This window comes from Prionailurus bengalensis, chromosome C1, assembly GCF_016509475.1.
Source record: "Prionailurus bengalensis isolate Pbe53 chromosome C1, Fcat_Pben_1.1_paternal_pri, whole genome shotgun sequence".
NCBI lineage: Eukaryota > Metazoa > Chordata > Mammalia > Carnivora > Felidae > Prionailurus > Prionailurus bengalensis.
In genome coordinates, this window is record NC_057345.1 from 36,463,830 (window position 1) to 36,489,078 (window position 25,249).

Sequence of the window (25,249 nt, forward strand, 5' to 3'; positions counted from 1 at the left end):
CGTGATGTGGGGCTTGAACCCACAAACCAAGAGATCTTGTTCTGAGCCAAAGTTGGACACCTAACTGACTGAGCCACCCAGGTGCTCCCCAAAAAAAAATTCTTAAAAAAATTTTTTTTTAGGTTTATTTAGTTTGAGAAGGAGCACGTGCATGTGTGCACAAGTGTGCACGTGAGCTAGGGGGAGAGGTGGGCAGAGAGAGGGAGGGAATCCTAAGCAAGCTCTGCTCCCTCAGCGCAGAGCTGGGCGTGGGGCTTGATCTCACAACCATGAGATCATGACCTGAGCTGAAGTCAAGAGTTGGATGCTTAACTGACTGAAACACCCAGGTGCCCCCAAAATTCTTTACAGTAGGGTTAATTTGAATGACTGTGGTAAGGAGTCCAAATTATATTCCACGTATGATGGGAAGCCATTGGGGTTTTAAAACAAGGAATTCACATAATTTCATCTATGGTTTTTAAAATATTACTATGGCTGAGGTGAAGAATAGACTGGTAGGGGCAGGGGAATGAGTAAGAAGAACAAAAGTGGAAGGAAAATCATTTAGGAATCTTTTATAGAGTTTGGGGCACCTGGGTGGCTCAGTCAGTTAAGCATCCGACTTCAGTTTAGGTCACAATCTCACAGTTTGTGAGTTCAAGCCCTGCATCAGACCCTTTGCTGACAGCTCAGAGCCTGCTTCGGATTCTGTGTCTCCCTCTCCCTCTGTTCCTCCCTCCCTCCCTCGCTCCCCCCACTCGCAAAAATAAATAAACATTAAAAAAATTTTTTTTAAATATCTTATAGACTTTAACTGAAGTAGTGGTAGTATTGGAAATAGAACGGCTTGGACACAGGATATATTTTTAGGGTATAATTCCACAGAACTTGCTGGTTGTTTTGGATGTGGGTGTGAAGAAAAGAGACTAAGCAACGATTCATAGGTTTTTGCCTAAGCATCTGGAGGAATGGTGGTTCCATACAATGAGATAGTACAATGTAGGGAGGAGTAGCAGATTTTAGAAATTCAAGAGCTCTGTTGTGGAAGTGTGAGTTTGAGATGCCTTTTAAGGCATCCAGTTGGAGATGTCAAATAGGCACTTGAATATATGAGTCTTGCACTCACAGGAGAGAGCACAGAGTCAGCAATAAAATGCTGGGTATCATCAACATCAAAGATTTAAAACTGGAAAACTGGAAAAAAATCATTTAGGGAGTGTGTATAGGTAGAGAAAAAAGATATTTCACATCTGAGCCTCAGTACTAAATTATTTAGAGGTCAGGAAGAGAAGGAACAAGTAAAGGAGAATAAAATATGAGCAGCTAGTGAGAGGAAGAAAACCAGGAAATCATCAGGTCCCAGAAACTAAACAAAGAAAAGTATCTCAGGAAGAGTTACACATATTAGGTTGAACAAAAGAAGCCAAACACACACAAAAATACATGGTGTACAATTCTAATTATAGGAGATCCAGTAAAACAAAATTAATAACATGGTGATAGAAGAAAGTAGTTGAGGGACGAGGGGGTTGACTGGAAAAGGGTCACATGGGAATTTCTGGGGTAATAGAATATTTCCGTCTTTTGTTTTGGATGTTATATGGATGTATATAATTGTCTCATTGAACAGAACACTTAAGATCTATATATTTTATTGAATGCAAATTATATCCCAATTTTTTTTTTTTAAAGAGGGAGTTGAAACTGCAAATGATGTTGAGAGGTTACATGAAATGAGGGTCAAAATCACTGGTGATTTTGATAACAGTGGTTTTAATGGCAAAGATGGGGATGACTGTTTAGAATGGACTAACAAGACAATAGGAAATGAAGGTGTGAAAGTGACAAGTACAGAATTACCTACATGGACTCTTTCCTAAACAGGGGAGGAAAGAACTGCACAAGTCAGGGAAGTCTGTGAAAGATTTTCTTTTTATTTTCTTTCTTAAAAAAAAATTTTTTTTAATGTTTATTTATTTTTGAGACAGAGAAAGAGCCTGAGTGGGGAGGAGCAGAAAGAGAGAGGAATACAGAATCCAGAGCAGGCTCCAGGCTCTAAGCTGTCAGCACAGAGTCTCATGCGGGGCTCGAACCCATGAACCGTGAGATCATGACATCAGCCGAAATTGGACGCTTAACTGACTGAGCCACCCAGGCACCCCTCTTTTTATTTTCTTGAGATTGAAGAAATGACAGCATGTTTTTATGATGATGAGAATGGTTCAGTAGGAAGTAGAAATTCATGGCATAGGAGAGGGAGGGCAGTGGAGGTGCAGACTTCTTAAGGAGGAGATTCAAGGAGTTGCCTTCAATAGGAGTATGGTCTTCCTTCTGCTGTTGTAGATAAGAAATGAGTATATGGGTACAAATTTAGGTTGGTGGATTTGTAGAGCAGGAATATGAAATCTTTTTGTGGTTTTTTTTTTTAATCTTTATTTATTTTTGAGAGAGAACGTGTGAGCAAGGGAGGAGCAGAGAGAGAGAGGAGACACAGAATCTGAAGCAGGCTCCAGGCTCTGAGCTGTCAGCACAGAGCCTGACACAGGGCTCAAACTCACAAACCGTGAGATCATGACCTGAGCCGAAGTTAGACACTCAACTGACTGAGCCACCCAGGCGCCCCTTGTGTTGTTTCTTTTTACACCCAGTTGGATAAAAAGCAAAGTCAGCATATGAGGATGAGATTTGGGGAAGGAGTACTAGAGGTTTGGAGAGAAGGTGCAAATTAGTTGTCTTGGAGAGAGAGAGAGAGAGAGCGAGAGCGAGAGCGAGCACACATTGCCTAGGTGACTGTAGTATGGTTGATGAGACCCACTTGATATTTATCATCATAAATATAAAGAGACAGTAGCCAGCATGACTTTGGATTTTTCTTTAGTCATCTTCAGCTGCCTGAGTGCGGTTGTAAAATAGATGGAAAGCTGGGTTTGAAAGTGTTGGGATTTCACCAGGACTGTGGTGTCGTGTGTGTGTGTTGGGCCAAGTTTTAATTAGAACTAGAATTTAAAGTGATTTTTGAACAAAGAAGTTGAGAATATAGGGAGTTTGCTGACGACAGAATGAGTTCATGGGAGGCACAGTGTAAGCTTTTTTGTTGGAAGATCAGAGAATAGAGGGAGACTGTGTCAAATTGAGAAAGCGAAGCTTGGAGATATGATGGTGACTGAGATAATGAGGGCTGTAAGACATGATTAGATTCGTCCTCATAGTTTCTTAGGAAAGAGTATTTATTATTTCTAATCATAATTGCATTCTTGAGATTGATCTCAATCCTTTCAGTAGTTTCTCCTCACATTTCCGATAGTTTTTTATGACCGTCTACCAGTCCTACAGAGTCTGGCTGTGACCTACCCCCATAGCCTTTATAAGCTATTCCTTTTCCTGTCATTCTCCCCTCCTGTCACCCACTTTACTATTTTTTGAACATTCTACCCCTTCCCTCCACTCCTCTATCTTTGTCTTTCTTCAAGCAGTACACCAGTTTGAGGACAGAAACTTTCTCTTGTTTCTTGTTGCTTCCCTAGCATCTAGAACACTGTCTGGTGCAAAGTAGGTATTTGGTAAATATTTGGATGAATATAAATGGCAAGCTTCCCAAATTGCCTTTCAAATAAATTTATATACAGTTTTCATTGGCAGGTACAGCATAAGGTGGGTTTTCATCATGCTTTGTTTTTCTCCCAACTACAAGAAAAAGCCTCAGGCATTAACATGTAATGGAAAGAGTTTTTAGAAGGAACCCAGGCCTGTTCTAAAATTTATGGTGAAATGAAAGTATTACTTCATTCAGTGATTAAGCAGTTTTTAAGAAATAAATTTCACAGGTTAAGTTAATGGTTTTATTTTTATGGCAAGAACATTAATTTTTATGAGATATGAGAATGTGACTTGTATTTTTTGTTTTCTAAATCAAATTTACCATGATCATTCTTCTTTAGAAACTATTTAAGACATGGTTGTTACCTTTAGAGGAGCTCCTTGTGTTTTCTTGGGAAGCAAAATCTAAACATTGGAAAAGTGCAGTAGTAATACAAAAGTCAAGACGGTGACAAATTATTATAAGGTGGAACACAATGAATTATGAAATCTTTCTGGGGCAAACAGGATTTGCTGACCTGGTTCAGTTGAAAGTGGTATACTGCTCAGCTCATGTAATGGTGTCACCCTTTTGTTCTTCAATAGCCATTTAAGTTCCTTGAGCCCAAGGTGGGCCCCTGTTATAACTGACATTTGTGTTTTCATTGCAGTTGTCGGACAAGTAACCGTAAGAGTTTGATTGTGACCTCTAGCACATCACCTACACTACCACGGCCACACTCACCACTCCATGGCCACACAGGTGAGTGCTTGAAGGTTAAGAAAGGTGGAATGATAAAAAGGACAGGCAGAATGAAAAGAGTGGTCAGTGACGCCTGATTTCTTTCCTACTTCTCACTTTGTGTAGTTCAGCACATCACATTGTCATTTCATGTGGCTGACTGAGGCATACAGAATTCATGGGCATGCTTTCTATGGGAGAATGTGTTCAGTCTGTTTTTGACTTAGGTGTTTCTTGCCTTAACCTGCCACCTTTTCTTTTGGTCTTGTACATATCTTGGGGCCAGGTATGTATCCTGGGTTCATGGCCTCTGTTCTGGTATACTGAGAGTGTGTTACGATTCTAGTCATCTGGGGCCTTGTGAAGAGGGCTTCATTAACATTTTGTCCTACCATGGCCAAGGGGAAGTCCTCACAAAGATGGTTTTCTGCTTCATGGAAATCCTGATAACTTTCTCTCTGTTAGAATAGGATTCAACAGGGGCACCTGAGTGGCTCAGTCGGCTAAGTGTCTGACTTTGGCTCAGATCATGATCTCATGGATTGTGAGTTTGAGCCTTGTGTCGGGCTCTGTGCTGACAGCTCAGAGCCTGGAACCTGCTTTGGATTCTGTATCTCCCTCGTTGTCTGCCCCTCCCCTGCTTATGCTCACTCTCTCTCTCTCTCTCAAAAATAGACATTAAAAATTTTTTTAAATAAACTCATAAAAAATAGAAAAGGAGTCAACAAAAGTGAGAGGAATATTTATGTTGGTATTGATTTCACATACTGAAATTGAAGCAAATGATCTCATGTATTCAGACATGTATCTCACTCCTTTTGGAATGTGAGCTCCTCTAGCCAGTATGAGGACTGATTTATTTACCTATGACTGAGGAATATAAAAAAATTATAAGGCAGAAGACTTCATTTGAGTTAGACATATATTTTAGCCTAGACATGTATTTTTGCATCCCAGGGGAGCGTTTGCTAAAGGGGTTGCTGCACGGTTAAACACTGTTCGTTGCTACATTATTTACAGTGGAAATTCCAGACCTAGGGGTAATGGAAATGGAGCAGGCTTGAAACCGTGGGAAGCCACTTAGAGCTTGCTGCCTGGGTTTGGTAAGCCATGGGCCTTGTCAGTCTTTGGGCAATAAAAGAGTACCAAAGCGGGACACCTGGGTGGGTCAGCGGTTAAGTGTCTCTCTGACTTCGGCTCAGGTCATGATCTCACAGTTCGTGAGTTCAAGCCCTCACTGCTGTGAGCACAGAGCCTGATTCAGATCCTCTGTCCCCCTCTGTCTGCCCCTCCCCTCTGTCTGCCCTTCCCCTGCTTGTGCTCTTTCAAAAATAGAAATAAACAAATGAACTATTGGGACCTCATAAAAATAAATAGCTTCTGCACAGCAAAGGACACAATCAGCAAAACTAAAAGGCAACCAACAGAATGGGAGAAGATATCTGTAAATGACATATCAGGTAAAGGGTTAGTATCCAAAATCTATAAAGCACTTACCAAACTCAACACCCAAAAAACAAATAATCCAGTGAAAAAAATGGGCAAAAGACATGAATAGACACTTTCCCAAAGAAGACATCCAGATAGCTAACAGACACAGGAAAAGATGCTCAACATCACTCATCATCAGGGAAATACAAATTAAAACCACAATGAAATACCACCTCACACCTGTCAGAATGGCTGAAATTGACAACTCAGGGAGCAACAGATGTTGGCGAGGATGCAGAGAAAGAGAATCTCTTTTGCACTGCTGGTGGGAATGCAAACTGGTACAGCCACCCTGGAAAAGGAGTATGGAGGTTCCTCAAAAAATTAAGAATAGAACTACCTTATGACCCAGCAATTGTACTGCTAGGTATTTATCCAAGAGATACAGGTGTGCTGTTTCAAAGGGGGACATGCACCCCAATGTTTATAGCAGCACTATCGACAATAGCCAAAGTATGGAAAGAACCCAAATGTCCATTGACAGCTGAATGGATGAAGATGTGGTGAATATATATACAATGGAGTATTACTCGGCAATCAAAAAGAATGAAATCTTGTCATTTGTAACTCTGTGGATGGAACTAGAGGGTATTATGCTAAGTGAAACTAGTCAGAGAAAAACAAATATCATAAGACTTCATTCATACGAGGAATTTAAGATACAAAACAGATGAACATAAGGGAAGCAAAAATAATACAAAAACAAGGAGGGGGACAAAACATAAGAGACTCTTACAGAGAACAAACTGAGGGTTGCTGGAGGGGTTAGGGGTGGGGAGATGGGCTAAATGGACAAGGGGCATTAAGGAAGACACTTGTTGGGATGAGCACTGGGTGTTATACATAGGAAATGAATCACTGGAATCTACTCCTGAAATCATTATTGCACTGTATGCTAACTAACTTGGATATTAAAAAAAAAAAAAAAAAAAAAGGCTTAAAGGATTCACAAGTTGAAATGAAATGAAATTTTCCTGGAAAATATTTTAAGTGTTTGTAAATTGTCCACAGAGCATAGGGCAATATTTCAACTAAGGATGTATGTTTAGGAATTGAAAGAGAATTAAAAAAAAATAGCATAAAAGTACAGATTACAATAGAAAAAAAATAGAAATAAACATTAAAAAAACAAACAAAAACCACAGCAGTGAAACAGCTCGTCATCAAGCCAGATAAGACAGACCTGTTTCACTTGGGTTTGTCTCTTTTCTCACAGTTTACTGTGTCTTTGGAGGAAGGAAAATGAGGGTGCATGTGGAGTAGTTGTCTAAGTACAATGAGAGTCTTGTGGTTCTGAAATTGATTTTTGTCCTTGGGACAAAGGTCTCACTTTACTGGGCTCAAATCCAGCTGTTCAGTGTGCTCATGGCCCTTCTCCAGAAATCAATAAAACTCTCAAACACTAACTCTCATATTAGAAGACACCACAAGAGCACAGGGGGGACCAGGGAATTGGAGGCATACTGAGCCTGTAAAGTAAAGCTCTCATTGTGTTTGGGTATGTTCCCCCTCAAATTGACTGGATTATGTGCACTCTACACTGGAACTTTGTAAAAACGGCATATATCTCTGACCTGGCCTTTTCATCTATAGAAATAAATTTAGCTTGTATAGACCTTATACATTATTTCATAACTATAATATGAATTCTGCGCATGTTACTAGTGCCTGCTCCTCTCTGAGATGATTGTCTCTTTATTTAGATTCCTGGCAGTTCAGGACTAAATCTTCCCTATTCAAGTGGCTTTGATTGAGAACATCATCTGCTCTTTTCAGCCTGCCTAGGGCTGTAGACTCTAGCTTTGAGTTAATACATGTAACATAGTTTGTACTCCATAAATGTGACCTGTCATCATCATCATCTCTCCCCAGATCACTGTAGAAAATCCAGGTGGGCCTCAGACCCAGGGAAGAATTGACTTAAAAGCCCAATTCATGGCTGTAGACTCTCTACTTACCTAGATGTTGAGAAAAGCAGCACTGATTGTTCCATGCAAATCAAACTTCACATTAGATTATATCCTCCAGTCTTAATACATCGTGATATTTGGGTCCACAGGATATCCTAAGACCCTTCAACTTTAATTTTAAGTCTGGAATCTGTTGAGTAATGTGAGGCCTGTTGACTTGAAAGTAGGTCTATTTATTCCATACAGTTCAATTTATTATTAAATACTTACTATGTGTAAGTAGATTATAACTACTACAAGGTCAGTTTAGTAGGTACTTAGTAATTCTGGAAATAGAACCTTCCTAGTTCGTTGTTGTTGTTTAATTAATAAACTTTGTTTTTTAGAGCAGTTTCTGGGCTTACAGCAAAATTGAGCAGAAAACACAGAGAGTTCTCATATACCCTGTCCCATAGCATATAGCTTCCCCCACTATCAATATCCTGCACCAGAGTGGTATATTTGTTAAAATCGATTAACCTACACTGGCACATCATTATCCCTCAAACTCCATAATTTACATTAGAGTTCACTCTTGGTGTTGTACATGACATGTATCTGTCATTGTATTATCACAGAGAATAGTTTCACTGATGTAAAAACTCCCTGTGCTCTGCCTTTTCATCCCTCCCTACCTCTAACCCCTGGCATCCACTAATCTTTTCACTGTTGCCATAGTTTTGCCTCTTCCAGAATGTCATATAGTTGGAATAATATAGTATGAGACCTTTTCAGATTTTAAGAGTCCTTCATGTCTTACCATGCCTTGATAGCTCATTTCTTTTTAGCACTGAGTAATAATATTCCATTGTCCAATGTACCACAGTTTATTAACCCATTCACCTACTGAAGGATATCTTGGTGGCTTCCAAATTTGGCAATTATGAATAAAGTTGTTATAAACATCTGTGTGCAGAGTTTTTGTGGACATAAGTTTTCAGTTCATTTGGATAAATACCAAGGAGCTTGATTGCTGGAACATGTGGTTAAGGGTATGTTTAATTTTGTAAGAAACTGCCAAACTATCTTCCAAAGTGTCTGTACTATCTTGCGTTCCCACCAGCAGTGAGTTAGAGTTCCCGTTGCTCCACATCTTCACCAACATTTGATGTTATCAGTGTTTTGGACTTAGGCTATTCTAATAGGTTTTTAGTGGTATCTCGTTTCAATTTGCATATCCCTAATGGCATATGATGTTGCACATCTTTTTATGTTTATTTTGAGAGAGAGGGAACTAGTGAGCGCCTGCACAAGCAGGGGAGGGGCAGAGAGACAGGGAGAGACAGAATCCCAAGCACACTCCACATTGTTAGTGCAGAGCCTGACGCGGGGCTCAGTCTCTTGATTGGTGAGATCATGACCTGAGCCGATATCAAGAGTCGGACATTTAACCAACTCAGCCACCCAGGTGCCCCTGAACATCTTTTCATATGCTTACTTGTCATCTTCTTTGGTGACGTGTCTGTTCACATTTTTTGCTTGTTTTTTAATCAGGTTGTTTTCTTATCATTGATTTAAGTGTTCTTTGTATTATTTTGGATCACAGTCTTTTATCAGAGGCCTTTTGCAAACCTGTTCTCCTAGTCTTTGGCTTGTTGCCTTATTCTTTTTTGCATAGCAGAAGTTTTTAATTTTAATTTTAATGAAAACCCAACTTAATTGTTTCTTTCATGGATCATGCCTTCGGTGTTGTGCCTAAAATGTCATTGCCATAGCCAGGGTCATCAAGGTTTAGGTCTGTGATACATTTGAGTTTTTATGAAGGTCTATATCTATTTTTTTTTTTTTTTGCTTGTGCATGTCCACTTGTTCCAGCACTATTTGTTGAAAAGATTGTGTTTTTTTTTTTTTAATTTGTTTTGTTTTGTTGCTTTTGCTCTTTTGTCAAAGATCAGTTTACTGTATTTATGTGGTTTTGTTTCTGCCTGTCTGTTCTGTCTCTATATTGTTCCATTAATCTGTCTTTCCTTTATCTAGCACCACACAGTCTTGATTACCACAGCTTTATAGTAAGTCTTGAAGTTGGATAGCATTAGTTCTCCAACTTTGTTCTTTTTCTTCAATATTGAGTTGGCTATTTTTGGGTCTTTTGCTTCTCTATATAAACTTTAGAATCAGTTTCTCAACGTCCACAAAATAATTTGCTGGGGTTTTGATTGGAATTGTGTTGAATCCATAGATCAAGTTGGGAAGAGCTGACATCTTGACAATATTGAATCCCCTTATCTATGAATATGGAATCCCTCTCCATTTATGCAGTTCTTCTTTGATATCAAACATCAGAACTTTGTAGTTTTCCTCATTTAGATCTTACACATATTTTGTTGGATTTATAACTAAGTATTTCATTTTTGGGGAGTGGTAATGTGAATGGCAATAGGCTTTTAATTTATATTTCCACATGTTCATTGAGAGTATATAGTAAAATGTTGACTTTTGTAGATTAACCTTGTGTCCTGAATTTTTGCTGTAATAGCTTATTAGTTCTAGGATGTTTTCTGATTTTTTTTCAGATTTTCTCTATAGGCTATCATGTCTTCTGTGAACAAAGACAGTTTTATTTCTCCCTTCTCAATCTGTATACTTTTTATTTCCTTATCTTACTGCATTAGCTAGGACTTCCACTGCAACGTTGAAAAGCAGTGGTGAGAAGGTACCACATGGTGGGAGAGTTTCAAGTTTCTCACCATTAAGTATGATGACAACTGTAGGTTTTTTGTAAGTGTTCTTTATCAAATTGATGAACTTTTCCTTCTATTCCTAATTTGCTGAGTTTTTAAAATCATGAATGGGTTTTGGATTTTATCAAATACTTTTTTTGCATCTGTTAATATGATCATTTTTAAAATTTAAATGTTTTATTTATTTTTGAGAGAGCACAAGCTGGGGAGGGGCAGAGAGAGAGAGGGGGACAGAAGATCAAAGTAGGCTCTGCACTGAGAACAGTGAGCCTGATGCAGGGCTCAAACTCATGAATTGTGAGATCATGACCTGAGCTGAAGTCAGATGCTCAACTGACTAAGCCACCCAGGGGTCCCAATATGCTCATTTGATTTTGCTTCTTTAGCTTGTTGGTTTGATGGATTACACTGATTAATTTTCAAATGTTGAACCAGCCTTGCATACCTGGGATAAATCCCCCCTTGTTATGGTGTATAATTTCTTTTATGCATTGTTGGCTTTCATTTGCTAATATTTGGGGGGGGGGATTTTACATCTTTCATGAGAGAGATTGGTCTTTAGTTTTTGTCTTGTAATGTCTTTGCCTGGTTTTGGTATTAGGATAATTGTGGCTCATAGAGTAAGTTAAGTCCCCTCTGCTTCTGTCTTCTGGAGGAGATTGTGGAGTGCTGTTATAATTTCTTACTAAGTGTTTGATTGAGTACATCTGGGCCTGGTATTTTCTGTTTTGGAAGGTTATTAATTATTGATTACTTTCTTTAATAGAAGCCTAGTCGGATTGCCTGTTTGTTGCCAGAGCTTTGGTAGATTTTGATTTTTAAGGAATTGGTCTATTTAATCTAGGTTATCATATTTATGGACACAGGGCTGTTCACAGCATCGCTTTATTATCCTTTTAATGTCCATGGACTCTGTAATGATGTCTCTTGTTTAATTTTTCTTTAAAAAAAATTTTTTTTTAATGTTTATTACTTTTGAGAGAGAGAGAGACAGAGACAGAGAGCAAGCAGGGAAGGGGCAGAGAGAGAGGTAGACACAGAATCAGAAGCAAGCTCTAGGGGCCAGCACAGAGCCCGATGTGGGGCTCAAACTCATAGACCACAAGATTGTGACCTGAGCTGAAGTCGGCCGCTTAACCGACTAAACCATCCAGGTGCCCTTAATTTCTAATATTAGTGATTTCTGTCTTCTCTCTCTTTTTCTTAGCCTAGCTAGAGGTTTATCCATTTTGTTGGTCTTCTCAAAGAACCAGCTTTTAGTTTTGTTGATTTTTCTCTGTTGACTTCCTGTTTTCAATTTCATTAACTTCTTCTCAAGTATTTATTATTTCATCAGCTTACTTTAAACTTAATCTAGTTTCTTAAGGTGTAGGCTTAGATGATTAATTTTAGATCTTCTTTTCTAATATATGCATTTAAGGCTATGAATTTCTCTCAAAGCTGTATTTCATTGCATCTCACAAATTTTGGTAAGCTGTATTTTCATTTTCATTTAGTTGAAAATGTTTATCTTGAGATTTCTTCTCTGACTCATGTGTTATTTTGAAGTGTGTTTTTAATCTCCAAGTATTTTGCCATTTTCCACTTATCTTCTGTTATTGATTACTAGTTTGCTTCCATTGTGATCTAAAAGTAGACATTGTATGATTTCTGTTCTTTTAAATTTGTTAAGATGTGCTTTATGGTCCAGAATGTGGTCTATCTTTGTGAATGCTCCATGTGATCCTGAGAAGGATGTGTGTTCTGCTGTCATTGGATTAAGTAGTCTATACATGTCAGTTATGTCCAGTTGATTGGTGGTGCTGTAGAATTCAACTGTGTCCTTACGGATTCTCTGCCTGTGTATGTAGACATGAAACTGGTGAGTCATGGAATATACTGTGTAAATTTTTGGAATAAGATTAACAGGTCAGTGGGCATGTATGTTTATATGATGTTTGTTAAATATCATCTAATTTTCAATGAGTGTACTGGGATTTAGAGTATGACTTCCTTGAGGCTTTGGAGCAAGTCCCAGGATTCGTTCCTCTTTACTCCCTAACACTTGCAGGCTCATCACTCAATCTTCCTTGAATCCACTAGGGCTAATTTCATCATCCCTTATTCCTGTTTATATCTGTCACTACAGGAATCCCCTGGCACCCTCCTTTCCTGTATGCTACATTCTTAATTCCTGTAAATTCCAGAATATTCCTGTTTTGCCCCTTTTTCTCAACCCTCTGACTCTTGAAACCCTTCCAATGTACCTTCTGGAATTTATTATCAGCAAAATCTCCTATATGCTCAATCTTGTTCTTTAAAAAAATTTTTTTTAATGTTTATTTATTTTGGTGGGGGGGCACACTGAGAGTCCAAAACAGGCTCCCAGCTCTGAGCTATCAGCACAGAGCCTGACATGGGGCTCGAACCCAGGAGCCAGGAGATCACGACCTGAGCCAAAGTCAGATGCTTAACTGACTGAGCCACCCAGGTGCCCCTGCTCAATCTTGTTCTAGTGGAATCCTGTGGGAAAGGGAAAGGTTAGAATAAGATTGTCCTACAACCCTCTCAAGTGTTAGCTTTTGCCTCTCCCAAGGCCTTATAGCATTGGGCCTGAAAGGAAGAGAAGATGTCCTTATCTTTTCATTATTCTCTCTCTCTTTTTCTTAATGCCCCCAAACTTTTAATCTTATACCATTTAATTGTATCACTACCCATCAATGCACCTGTAGTTATCTTAGCTCTTGACTCACTATTACTCTTCAGTTCTAACTCCTGTTATTCTTGATGGTTTGAATACATTCGCTGATTTTTCAGTTCTTAGGACTTTTGGTTGTTTGAACTCTTGTTTTCTAGTGAGCTTCTTCTCCATAGTACCTCAGTTACTTGGACTGTTTTAAACTAATTTTAGTTTTATTCTTCCTACTGCTCTCTAAGCACTACCTCTAATCTTTCTACCTTGTGTCATCTAGAAACCTCATCCCCCAAAAAATCAGCATTTGATTCCAGGATCTCCAATCCTTGGGAATTTAAGTTTGGGATGCCTTCTAGACACTGATGGGGATGATTCGGTGGTATTAAGATGGAGAGTACCTGGAAGAGAACATAAGGAGCCAGCAAAATACCTACCCCACCTCTATGTCCAGTGATATAAAGGGATGTGTGACAGCCAACAGTTCTTATTTGAGAGAGCTGCAGGGGAAGCTGTGTGTCTTCATGGGGGCAGTCAAGTTTTCACCTAATTAAATATGTTAAGGGCTTTACTAAATATATGTCCAGGGTGTTTGGGAGTACAAAAGTAAGGATACTCTGGCAGTTGCAGAACCAGTGAGGAGACCATTGCCATTGTCAAGATGGAAGGGAGTGTTAGAAATGGAGAAAATATATGAATATGAGAAAATTTTATGAGATTAAATAAGTAGGAATTAGAGTTAGTTATCTCTAGATTTCCTGGTTGGGTGATTAATGAGTAATGATACCCTTAACTTAAATAAGGAGTACTGAAGAGTAGATGAAAGAGAAGGAAAAAGAAGATCCCAGAAACAAATGTATACATATATGGACACTTGATTTATGGTGAAAGTAACACTGGGCCAATTGTATACCATATGGAGACACTGAAAAATTTAACCTTCTTTTTTTTATTGTTTATTTTTGAGAGAGAGAGAGAGAGAGAGAGAGACAGAGTGCGAGCACGAGGGAAACAGGATCCAGAGCAGGGTCTCTGCTGATAATAGAGAGCCCTATGTGGGGCTCAAACCTATGATTGGTGAGATCATGATCTGAGCTGAAGTCAGATGCTGACTGAGCTACCCAGGTGCCCCAGATTTAACTCTTTCTTCACAGAAATCAATTCAGGTGAATTTTAGATTTTTTTTTCTCAGTTTCATTAAGGTATAACTGATAAATACAATTGTAAGCTATTTAAAGTATACAACATGATTTGATATACATTAAATTGTAGGTTTAAATGGTGAAAGTCAAAACACTAAACTTTTAGAAAGTGTGCGGGAGAATATCTTAAAAGAGCATAAAGGGAATATTTTTTAAGAACATAAAGGAGAAGGATAATACATTTGACTACCTTAAAATTAAGACTTTGTAGTCATCAGAAAATATTGTGGGGGCACTTGGGTGGCTCAGTCAGGTAAGTATCTGACTCTTGGTTTCAGCTCATGTCATGGTCTCACAGTTCGTGAGTTGGAGTCCCATATAGGGCTCTGTACTGTGTGTGGGGTCTGCTTGGGATATTCTCTCTCTCTCTCTCTCTTTCTCTCTCTCTCTCTCTCTCTCTGCCCCTCCTTTGCTCTCTCTTTCTCTCTCAAAATAAATAAACTTAAAAAAAAGAAGATGATGATACTGTGAAAAAGCAAGCCACAAAGTGGAAGAAGATGTTATGATGCTTAAAACTGACAAAGGGCTTGCCTTGAGAATCTTTAAGAGAATTCCAGCAAATCAATAAAATAAAAAATAGTATGACTGAAAAACAGCTAAGAGACTTGAACAGGAATTAGTTAACAAAAGCAATACAAATGGCCAATAAATACATGAAAAGATACTTTAATCTCTTTAGTAATCATGGAAATGCAAAATAAAATTGCAATGAGACTCCATTATGTGGCCACCAAAAATGGCTTAAAGTGACAAAACCAAGTGTAAATAAGTATATGAAACAATGGTAATCCTACAACACTACTGGTGGAAATATAAATTGGTAGAACCATTTTATAAAAACAGTTTCACATTTTTTTCATATAAAGTTTTGTTTTTTATTAATTTTTTTTTAACATTTATTTATTTTTGAGACAGAGAGAGACAGAACATGAACGGGGGAGGGTCAGAGAGAGAGGGAGACAGAATCTGACACAGGCTCCGGGCTCTGAGCAGTCAGCACAGAGCCCAACGCGGGGCTCGAACTCACGGACAGTGAGATCATGACCTGAGCCAAAGTCGGACGCTTAACCGACTGAGCCACCCAGGCGCCCCTCATATAAAGTTTTAAAGATAGACAAAGTAGAACATGAGATGTCACTTACTTGTATAATTCCATTTCTTTTTAAAAAATTTTTTTTAATGTTTATTTATTTTTGAGACAGAGACAGAGCAATGAACAAGGGAGGGGCAGAGAGAGAGGGAGACACAGAATCTGAAACAGGCTCCAGGTTCTGAGCTGTCAGCACAGAGCCCAACGCGGGGCTCGAACTCACAGACCGTGAGATCATGACCTGAGCCGAAGTCGGACGCTTAACCGACTGAGCCACCCAGGCGCCCCTATATAATTCCATTTCTATGAAATGTCCAGGATAGGCAATTCCATAGAAACAGAAAGTAAATTAGTGGTTTGCCAGGGGCTTGATGGGAGAGGAGAATGAGTGATTGTTAACAGGGACAGTTTCCTTTTTGAGTGATAAAAATGTGCTGGAAGTAGATAGTGGTGATAGTTGTACAAGTTTGTGAATATACTAAAAACCACTAAACTGTACACTTTAAAAGGTTGGATTTTATAATGTATTAATTATTTCTCAGTTTTTTAAGCTGTATGAAAAAAACTCAAGTATTTAGAGATGCATACTTAGTTGATAAATCTGTAAAGAAATGATTGCCGTAAAAGTAAGGACAATGATGTTTAACCTGTATTGAGAAAGGGGAGGGACTTTGGAAAGATTATGTAAAGGGATTTTGGAAAATGGTATTGTTAACCTGGGTGGTATTTACATAGGAGCTTGCTATATGCTTACATTCCTTTATAACTAGTTAAACTGTGTAAGTGAAGGAACTGGTTCAAGGTCAACTGACTGTTCCCAGTTCTGTTTATATGTTTCATTATAACTTTGTTTCTCTGGGGTGGATGACTACTTGCCTTTGAACTACCTCCTCTGACTGCTAAACTGCTTGGTAAAGTTGAAAAAGCCTGCTTTGTAGGCCGCTGGGCTTTCTGTCCTGACGAGATTTGATTTTTTTTTTTTTTTTTTTTTTTGTCCTGTTGATCCATTTCTGGCTCTCTTTATGAAAGAGTTCTTCTCAATAATGTGATTGTTAAGAATTAAATTAGGGTAACCTGGGTGGCTCAGTTGGTTAAGCAGCCGACTTTGGTTCGGGTCATGATCTTGTAGTTCATGGGTTTGAGCCCTGTGTGAGGCTCTGTGCTGACAGCTCAGAGCCTGGAGCCTGCTTCAGATTCTGTGTGTGTCTCTGTCTGCCCCTCCCCCACTTGAGTGTGCGCGCGCCCCGCGCGCTCTCTCTGTCAAAAACAAACAAAAAATTTTAATGAAAGAATTAAATATTTTCTTCAAAATGTTAACATTCTAACATCTTAATTTTCTTATTTTGTAAAGTTTTTATTTAAATTCCAGTTACTGGGATACCTGGGAGGCTCAGTCAGTTAAGTACCCGACTCTTGATTTTGACTCAGGTCATGATCTGCGGGTCTTGAGATGAAGCCCTGCATCGGGCTCTGCACTGGGCTTGGAGCCTGCTTAACAGTCTCTCTCTCTACTGCTCATGCTCTCTCTTTTTTAAAAAAACAAAAAACAAAAAGTTCCAGTTAGTTAACATACAGTGTAATACTAGTTTCAGATATGCAGTATAGTGATTCAATACTTCCATACATCATTCAGTACTCATTGCAACAATTGCACCCCTTAATCCTCTATTTAACCCATCCCCCCACCCACCTCCCTTCTGGTAACTATCCATTCTCTATAGTTAAGAGCCTGTTTCTTGGTTTGCATCTCGCTGTCTCTTTTTTTTACCCCTTTCTCTTTGTTTTGTTTCTTAAATTCCACATGAGTGAAATCATATGGTGTTTGTCTATCACTTATTTCACTTAGCATAATACTCTCTAGCTCATCCATGTTGTTGCAGATGGCAAAAGTTCATTCTTTTTTATGGCCGAGTAATATTCCAGTGTGTGTGTTTGTGTGTGTATCTGACATTTTTATTCATTCATCAGTTGATGGACACTAAGGCTGTTTCTTTCTCCCCCCCCCCCCGCCCCCGAACAGAGTATTTGGTATACTTTGTAAGAATAGAAAGAATGCAATAGGATTAGAATTTTATAATGTACATTAGATACTTTAAAGTATTACATTTTTCAAAGGTGTTTCCCCTATTTTCCTGTCTTTTCTATTTTCCTCACAGCCAGAAGCAGTAATTACTACTCTCCTGAGTAAGCTTCTCTGTTGTATTGAGCAGTAATTGTATCTTTATGTTTCAGGTCCTTAGCATCCCCCCAAACCCCTTTTCCTTTCACTGCATAGTCTCATTGCACTATTTCACGGTAACATTGTACTCTGCTCAAATTCAAAGAGCTTGAACAAAAGCTAGAGGCCCAAGGATTTCTGAGTACTGATTTAGTAGCAGTGCCTACTGGCACAAACCTTCTATTTATTCATAACTGCAATAATAGAAATGAAAGCTACCTTAATGAAAAAGGAACACAGGAATGAGATCATTAAATATAACTGAACACATTTTATTATTTTTTTTAATGTTTATTTTTATTTTTGAGAGAGAGAGACAGAGAGACAGAGCATGAGTGGGGGAGGGGCAGAGAGAGAGAAGGAGACACAGAATCAGAAGCAGGCTCCAGGCTCTGAGCTGTCAGCACAGAGCCTGACGTGGGGCTTGAACTTACGGACTGCAAGATCATGACCTGAGCTGAAGTCGGACGCTTAACCTACTGAGCCACCCAGGCGCCCCACATTTTAAATATAAACACACATTTTAAATATAAATATCATGTATTTCCTGATTAGTATCGGGTAAGTATCTAAGCTACCTATCCCAAATCCTAGTCTCAGAAAAAGGTCAGAGACAATTACAAGCAAGGTGCTTCATATTATCACGTCCATTTTTAAAACAGTGAGATCCTTTAGAACAATCCCTTTAAGTCTTTATTTTTATCAGAGATTTCCTTTGGTCCTTTTGTTGGCAGTCCACTTATGTCTGCACCCTTGCAGTCTGCTTTGCCTTTGTTTTTATCATGGGATTTTAGAAGAGCTTTTCTAGGCCACATGCGACTAACAAAGGGGGAAAGCAGAGGGCATATGTATGGCACCAGGAATTCTTTGTAGATCCAGAGCAGAACCATGACGCAGCAAGGGATGCACACCATCCTCCCAGGCTGGAGTTCCCACACTGCGACCACCAGTCCATGTGGAAAATCAGGCATCGGGTGCATGTAGCCCTTTGAATTCATATTTTTGTATTCTTTGTATAAATACCTAGCAGTGCAGTTACCAGATTGTAGGATAGTTCCATTTTTTAAAGTTTTTATTTAAATTCCAGTTAGTTAACATACAGTGTCATGGTAGTTTCAGATGTACAGTACAGTGATTCAGCACTTCTGTACAACACCTGGTGTTCATCACAAGTGCACTCCTTGCACCCCATCATGTTTGTAACCCATCCCCACAACCATCTCCATTCTAACATCTTAATTTTCTCTCAAACCAAGACCAATTCAAATATTGATTTTATTCTGTTACAACCATCGTATTAGTAATTTTGACTTTTTAAGGTAAAATGAATGTTGCAGAAGTAGAGAAAACCTAGGAAAAGTAGCACAAACTTTTTAGGCCATGGCATCTGGTGGTATAATAAACAATTTCTCTGGTCTTTATCTCAGGTTCCTGGTACAGAGCTTCTAGAAACCTTGGAACATCCTGAATGATAGGAGTGTCTTTGTTAGCTAATGGGGCAGTTCAACGTGGCCCTTTAGGTAGCTTCAAGATGGAGGCTTGGTCACCGGGAAGGAAGACCAATTGCATGTTTAGAAATTTAGAACTTTGGGCCATCCTGGGGAGGGAATTGGAGCCGGAGATTTAGTTCAGTTGTGCAGCCAATGATTTAATCAATTATATCTGTTTAGTGAGACCACAATAAAAACTGTAGATAGCAAGCTCAGAGTAGAACATTCTGGTTGGTGAACAATTTATGTGCCAGGAGGGCAACACACCCTGATTACATAAGAAGAGGGCACAGGAGCTCTGCATTCCTTCCCTGACCTTGCTCATGTGCATCCTTTATAATAAAACCGTAATAGTAAATATAACGCTTTCTGAGTTCTATGACTTGTTTTAGTGAATTATTGAATGTGGAGGGGGGAGCTGTAGAAACCTCTGAATTTATAGTCAATATGTCCACAGTACAGGTGGCTTTGCCACCTTCCTTCCCTGAAGATTTATAGTTGGTGTAGGAAGTGAGGCAGGCTTGAGGACCTTGCCCTATCTGTCAGATCTGCACTAACTCTGTGTGGTTAAATTTCAGTACACCCAGTTAGTGTCAGAATAGTACCTTTGAAAAGTCTATTGGAGCCTGGCCAGTTGGAAGGAATGCTTATTACAATGTTTATTATTTTGTCAGCTTTCAGATACTGGGAATCCATTATTATTTCCTTTTGAACTACAGAATTTTCTTGTGAGACATTACCATCACAGACACAGGCAAGGGGTTTTGGCTGTGTCCTGGCAACTACCCCACAACTTGCAAACCATTTCCTTACTTTGTTGGCCATATCTGATATTAAAGTGTTGATTTGTGAACCAGCTCTAAAAAGTTGTAATGAACAAATGCATAAACCTTAAAAACTGATAAATTAACAAGTATTTACCTTATTGACATGGGAATAAAGATGAACTAAACAGTGCCTTTAGTTATGACAGATGCCATCAAGGATTTAGAAATAGGCCAACAGAGGAGAAACAGAGGACATATTCAGTTTAAGACTTAGAAAAAGCCAGGATGCCTGGGTGGCTCAATCAGTTGAGCATCTGACTCTTGATTTTGGCTCATGGTTTGTGAGATATTGGGCTCACAACATGTCGGGCTCTGCACTGACAGCACAGAGTCTGCTTGGGATTCTCTCTCTCCCCCTCTCTCTCTGCCCCTCATCCTCTAGTGCTCTCTCGCTGTCTTAAAAAGAGAGAGAGAGAGAGAGAGAGAGAGAGAGAGAGAGAGAGAGAGAAAGCCTTTAATAAACTAATTCTGGGTGAATATATTCTGACTTTGTTATGGTCATATGGAGGCCCTAATCACCTTTCATTTGAGTTATTTGAAGAAACCCCTAACTCCTTTTTTCTTTCTACTCAGTTCATTCTAAATTTTGAAATTGGACATTTTCTTCCTAATGTATCACTTAGTACTTGTCATTCTACTACCTAGAATTTTTGAATAGCAACATTCTCCAAAGTGGTTCTCTAAAGACAATCCATTTGGGCATGAGGGGAAAATAATAAAACTTCTACTTATTTTTTACAATGAAAATTGAGAATTAAATCAGGTTTACCAGTACTAATATGGATTGACAATGGTACTACCCACATTAAACCCTGTGTCACAAAGTGTACATAATATGCCATGAACAGCGTTGAGCCCCTCTATACCCTCAGTCATCATTTCCCTTGATCATATTGTAACATATTGCAGCTTACAGGCGCATTCCCCCCCCCCCCAGTTTTTGCTATTACTTAAGTCTCTGTTTTTAATTCCAGTATAGTTGACATACAGTATTATATTAGTTTCACCTATACAATATGATTCAACAATTCTATCCATTACTCAATGCTCATCAGAATAAGTGTACTCTTAATCCCTTCACCTATTTCACCCATCTCCATCCCCGACCCTGGCAACCACCTGTTCTCTTACAGATGCATTTTCACAAAACTTTGTAATACAATATGGAGGGAACCTTTGAAATGGTTTGTGTAAGAAGGAAATTTACTGGTTGTCTTGTGGCAAATTAAAAGAATGGTCAAACTAAATGTTGTAGCAGTTTTACAAAATGTCAAGTGCTCCACATTTGGTGAACTTTCCTGTGCTAACAAGTGGTTTTGAGTAGTATGCTGCCTAGGAATTGGGGATGGAGGGTGGGCAACAGTGGCAGATACTCTTAGTCTATCCTTCAAGGTGAAGGTGACATGTAACAGTGAGTGAAAAAGTAGCTGCGTTTTGAAAGAAATTTGTGCCATGGAAAGAGTATTTTGAAAAATGAATTTTTGGATGTGTTCCCATCTGTATGTTATTTTGTTGACAAACTGATGCCACCTATTAAAACAGGTAAATCTACCTCATAAAAACATTGGAAATAACATGTTTCTCCTCTTCCAAGTGAAACGTTTAATAGATTTTGAACCTATTTGTTAAAAATATAATAACATAAATGTTTCTATTCATCTTCAAGAGAAACTGCTTGTTACCACAAGAAGATAGAAATTTACCATCCTTTGGGTGGAATTGAAAAACAAGTATCACGATCTAATAAATAGAGCCAGTAATGGACTTCTTCCATTGGGAGCTATGTATCTTTGTGACATTTATTTTTCATCTATAATAAAACCAACTCACAAAATAAATTTAAAACTAAATTGCAAAAAGACCTAAAATTTCTAAAAATATGAACCATCTTCAATTGTACTAGACTCAGAATAAAAGGAGCAAAAAATTGTGTATCATGAATAAAATTTAACTTACAAAGTTTTTGTTTTAAAGTATATAATTTGATAAATTTTTAAATGTTTAAAATTTTATTTAAATCCAAATTGGTTAACATATAGTGTAATAATGAATTCAGGAATAGAATTTAGTGATTCATCACTTAAATATAACATCCAGTGCTCATCTCAGTAGTGGTCTCCTTAATGCTCATCACCCATTTAGCCCATTCCCCTACCCACCACCCCTCCAGCATCTCTCAGTTCTCTGTATTTAGGAGTCTCTCATGGCTTGTTTTCCTCTCTCTTTTTATTTTATTTTTCCTTCTCTTCCCCTATCTTCATCTGTTTTGTTTCTTAAATTCCACAAGTGAGTGAAACTATATGATACTTATCTTTCTCTGACTTATTTTGCATAGGATAATACACTCTAGTTCCATCTACGTTGTTGCAAATGACAAGATTTCATTCTTTTTGATTGCTGAGTAATATTCCTCTGTGTGTGTGTGTGTGTGTGTGTGTGTGTGTGTGTGTGTGTACACATCTTCTTTATCCATTCATCAGTTGATGGATGGACATCATTTGGGCTCTTTCCATAATTTGGCTCTTGTCAGTAGTGTTGCTGTAAACATTCAGGTGCATGTGTCCCTTTGAATCAGCATTTTTGTACCCTTTGGATAAATACCTAGTAATGCAATTACTGGGTCGTAGGGAGTTCTATTTTAAATTTTTTAATTTAATTTTTTTAATACTGTTTTCCAGAGTAGCTGCACCAGTTTGCATTTTTCCCCTTTCTCTGCATCCTCACCTGCATCTGTTGTTTCCTGAGTTGTTAATTTTAGCCATTCTGACAGGTGCAAGGTGGTATCTCATTGTGGTTTTAATTTGTATTTCCCTTATTATGAGTGATGTTGAGTGTCTTTTCATGTGTCTGTTAGCTTTCTGGAAGTCTTCTTTGGAAAAGTGTCTATTCATGTCTTCTGCCCATTTCTTCACTGGTTTGTTTTTTGGGTGTTGAGTTTGATATGTTCTTTATATATTTTGAATACTAACCCTTTATCTGTTATGTCATTTGCAAGTATCTTTTCCCATTCTGTAGGTTGCCTTTTAGTTTTGCCCATTGTTTCCTTCACTGCACAAAAGGTTTTTCTCTCGATGAGGTCCCAGTAGTTAATTTTTACTTTTGTTTCCCTTGCTTCTGGAAACATGTCTAGTAAGAAGTTGCTGTGGCCAAGGTCAAAGAGGTTGTTGCCTGTTTTCTCCTCTAGAATTTTGATGGTTTCCTGTCTTATGTTTAGGTCTTTCATCTGTTTTGAGTTTATTTTTGTGTATGGTATAAGAAAGTGGTTGAGGTTCATCCTTCTACATGTTGCTGTCCAGTTTTCCCAATACCATTTGTTGAAGAGACTGTCCTTTTTTCCATTGGATATTCTTTCCTGTTTTGTCAAAGATTAGTTGGCCATATGTTTGTGGGTCCATTTCTGGGTTCTCTATTCTGTTCCATTGATCTGGGTGTATGTTTTTGTGCTGGGTGCCATACTGTCTTGATGATTACAGCTTTTTTTTTTTTTTAATTAAAAAAAAATTTTTTTTTTGAGAGAGAGAGTGTGAGTGGGGGAGGGGCAGAGAGAGAGGGAGACACAGCATCCAAAGCAGGCTCCAGGCTCTGAGCTAGCTGTCAGCACAGAGCCCGACATGGGGCTTGAACTCATGAACCGCGAGATCATGACTTGAGCTGAAGTTGGACGCTTAACTGACTGAGCCACCCATGTGCCCCAATGATTACAGCTTTTTTTTTTTTTAATGTTTATTTATTTTTGACAGAGACAGAGCATGAGCGGGGGAGGTGCAGAGAGAGAGGGAAACACAGAATCTGAAACAGGCTCCAGGCTCTGAGCTGTCAGCACAGAGCCTGACGCAGGGCTCGAACTCACAGACCACGAGATCATGACCTGAGCCGAAGTCAGACACTCAACTGACTGAGCCACCCAGGCGCCCCTGATTACAGCTTTTTAATATAGCTTGAAGTCTGGAATTATGATGCTTCCAGCTTTGGTTTTCTTTTTTAACATTACTTTGGCTATTCAGGGTCTTTTCTGGTTCCATACAAATTTTAGGATTGTTTGTTCTAGCTCTGTGAAGAATGCTGGTGTTATTTTTATAGGGATTGCATTGGATATATAGATTTCTTTGGATAGTATCAACATTTTAACAGTATTTCTTCTTCCAATCCATGAACATGGAATGTTTTGCCATTTCTTTGTGTCTTCTTCAATTTCTTTCATAAACTTTCTATAGTTTTCAGCATATAGATCTTTCACCTCTTTAAGTTTGTTCCTAGGTATTTTATGGGTTTTGGTGCAATCGTAAATGGGATCAATTCTTTGATTTCTCTTTCTGCTGCTTTATTTTTGGTGTATAGGAAGGTCACAGATTTCTGTACATTGATTTTGTATCCTGAGACTGCTGAATTCATGTATCAGTTCTAGCAGTTTTTTGGTGGAGTCTTTTGGGTTTTCCACATAGAGTATCCTGTCATCTGCAAAGAGTGCAAGTTTTTCTTCTTCCTTTCCTATTTGAATACCTTTTGATAAATTTTGATATATATATATTCCTATGAAACCATCACCACAATCAAAACAGTGAAAATATCCATTATTGTCCAAAAGTTTCCTCCTGTCCTTTTATAATTCTTCCCATCTCCAGGCACCCACTGGTGTGCTTTCAACACTTATAGATTAATTTGACTTTTGTAGAATTTTATCTAAATGGAATCATACAGTGTGTTTTTTTGTCCACTTGTCCTTTGCATTTCCATATGAATTTTATTAAAAAAATTGTTTTTTAATGTATATTTATTATTGAGAGAGAGTTACAGAGCATGAGCAGGGGAGGGGCAGAGAGAGAGGAAGACACAGAATCGGAAGCAGGTTCTAGGCTCTGAGCTGGCAGCACAGAGCCCGACGAGGGGCTCGAACTCACAAACTGCGAAATCCTGACCTGAGCTGACCTGCCACTCAACTGACTGAGCCACCCAGGCGCCCCTTCATATGAATTTTATTTTTAATTTATTTTAATTTATTTTTGAGAGAGGGAGCATGTGCACACATTGGGGGAGGGGCAGAGAGAGAGAAAGAGAGAGGAATCTTAAGCAGGTTCCATGCTCAGCACAGAGCCTGATGCAGGGCTTGATCCCACGACCCTGGGATCATGATTGGACCAAAATCAAGAGTCGGCCTCTCAACCAAATGAGCAACCCAGGTGCCCCTCCATTATGAATTTTAAAATCAGCTTACCCAAAAGGTAGTTGATAGAAAAAGTTGGTGCATGAGTGAGGGCAGGGGGCATTAGGAAAATCCTGTGCCTTTTGCTCAATTTTACTATGAACCTAAAATGGCTCTAAAAAATAGTCTA

At 38.7% G+C, this 25,249-nt stretch overlaps 2 protein-coding genes across 12 annotated transcripts in view; one reads left to right on the forward strand and one right to left on the reverse strand.

Moving 5' to 3' along the window:
- MAST2 (microtubule associated serine/threonine kinase 2) overlaps positions 1–25,249 on the forward strand; it is a 225,701-nt gene that overhangs the window by 156,344 nt on the left and 44,108 nt on the right. For all 11 annotated transcript variants that reach the window (XM_043574848.1, XM_043574854.1, XM_043574845.1 and 8 more), the window contains one exon: positions 4,230–4,321. In XM_043574848.1, coding sequence (XP_043430783.1) covers positions 4,230–4,321 — 92 coding nt within the window. The remainder of the gene's footprint in view (positions 1–4,229; positions 4,322–25,249) is intronic.
- Positions 18,274–18,687, reverse strand: LOC122481751 (UPF0729 protein C18orf32 homolog). Its single transcript, XM_043577775.1, has one exon. It carries the CDS (start codon positions 18,598–18,600, stop codon positions 18,274–18,276), a length of 327 nt encoding a protein of 108 aa, XP_043433710.1. The 5' UTR covers positions 18,601–18,687.

Bases quoted from the DNA above. Each gene is read 5' to 3' on its own strand.
- LOC122481751 (XM_043577775.1), bottom strand. From the start codon at position 18,600: ATGAATTCAAAGGGCTACATGCACCCGATGCCTGATTTTCCACATGGA.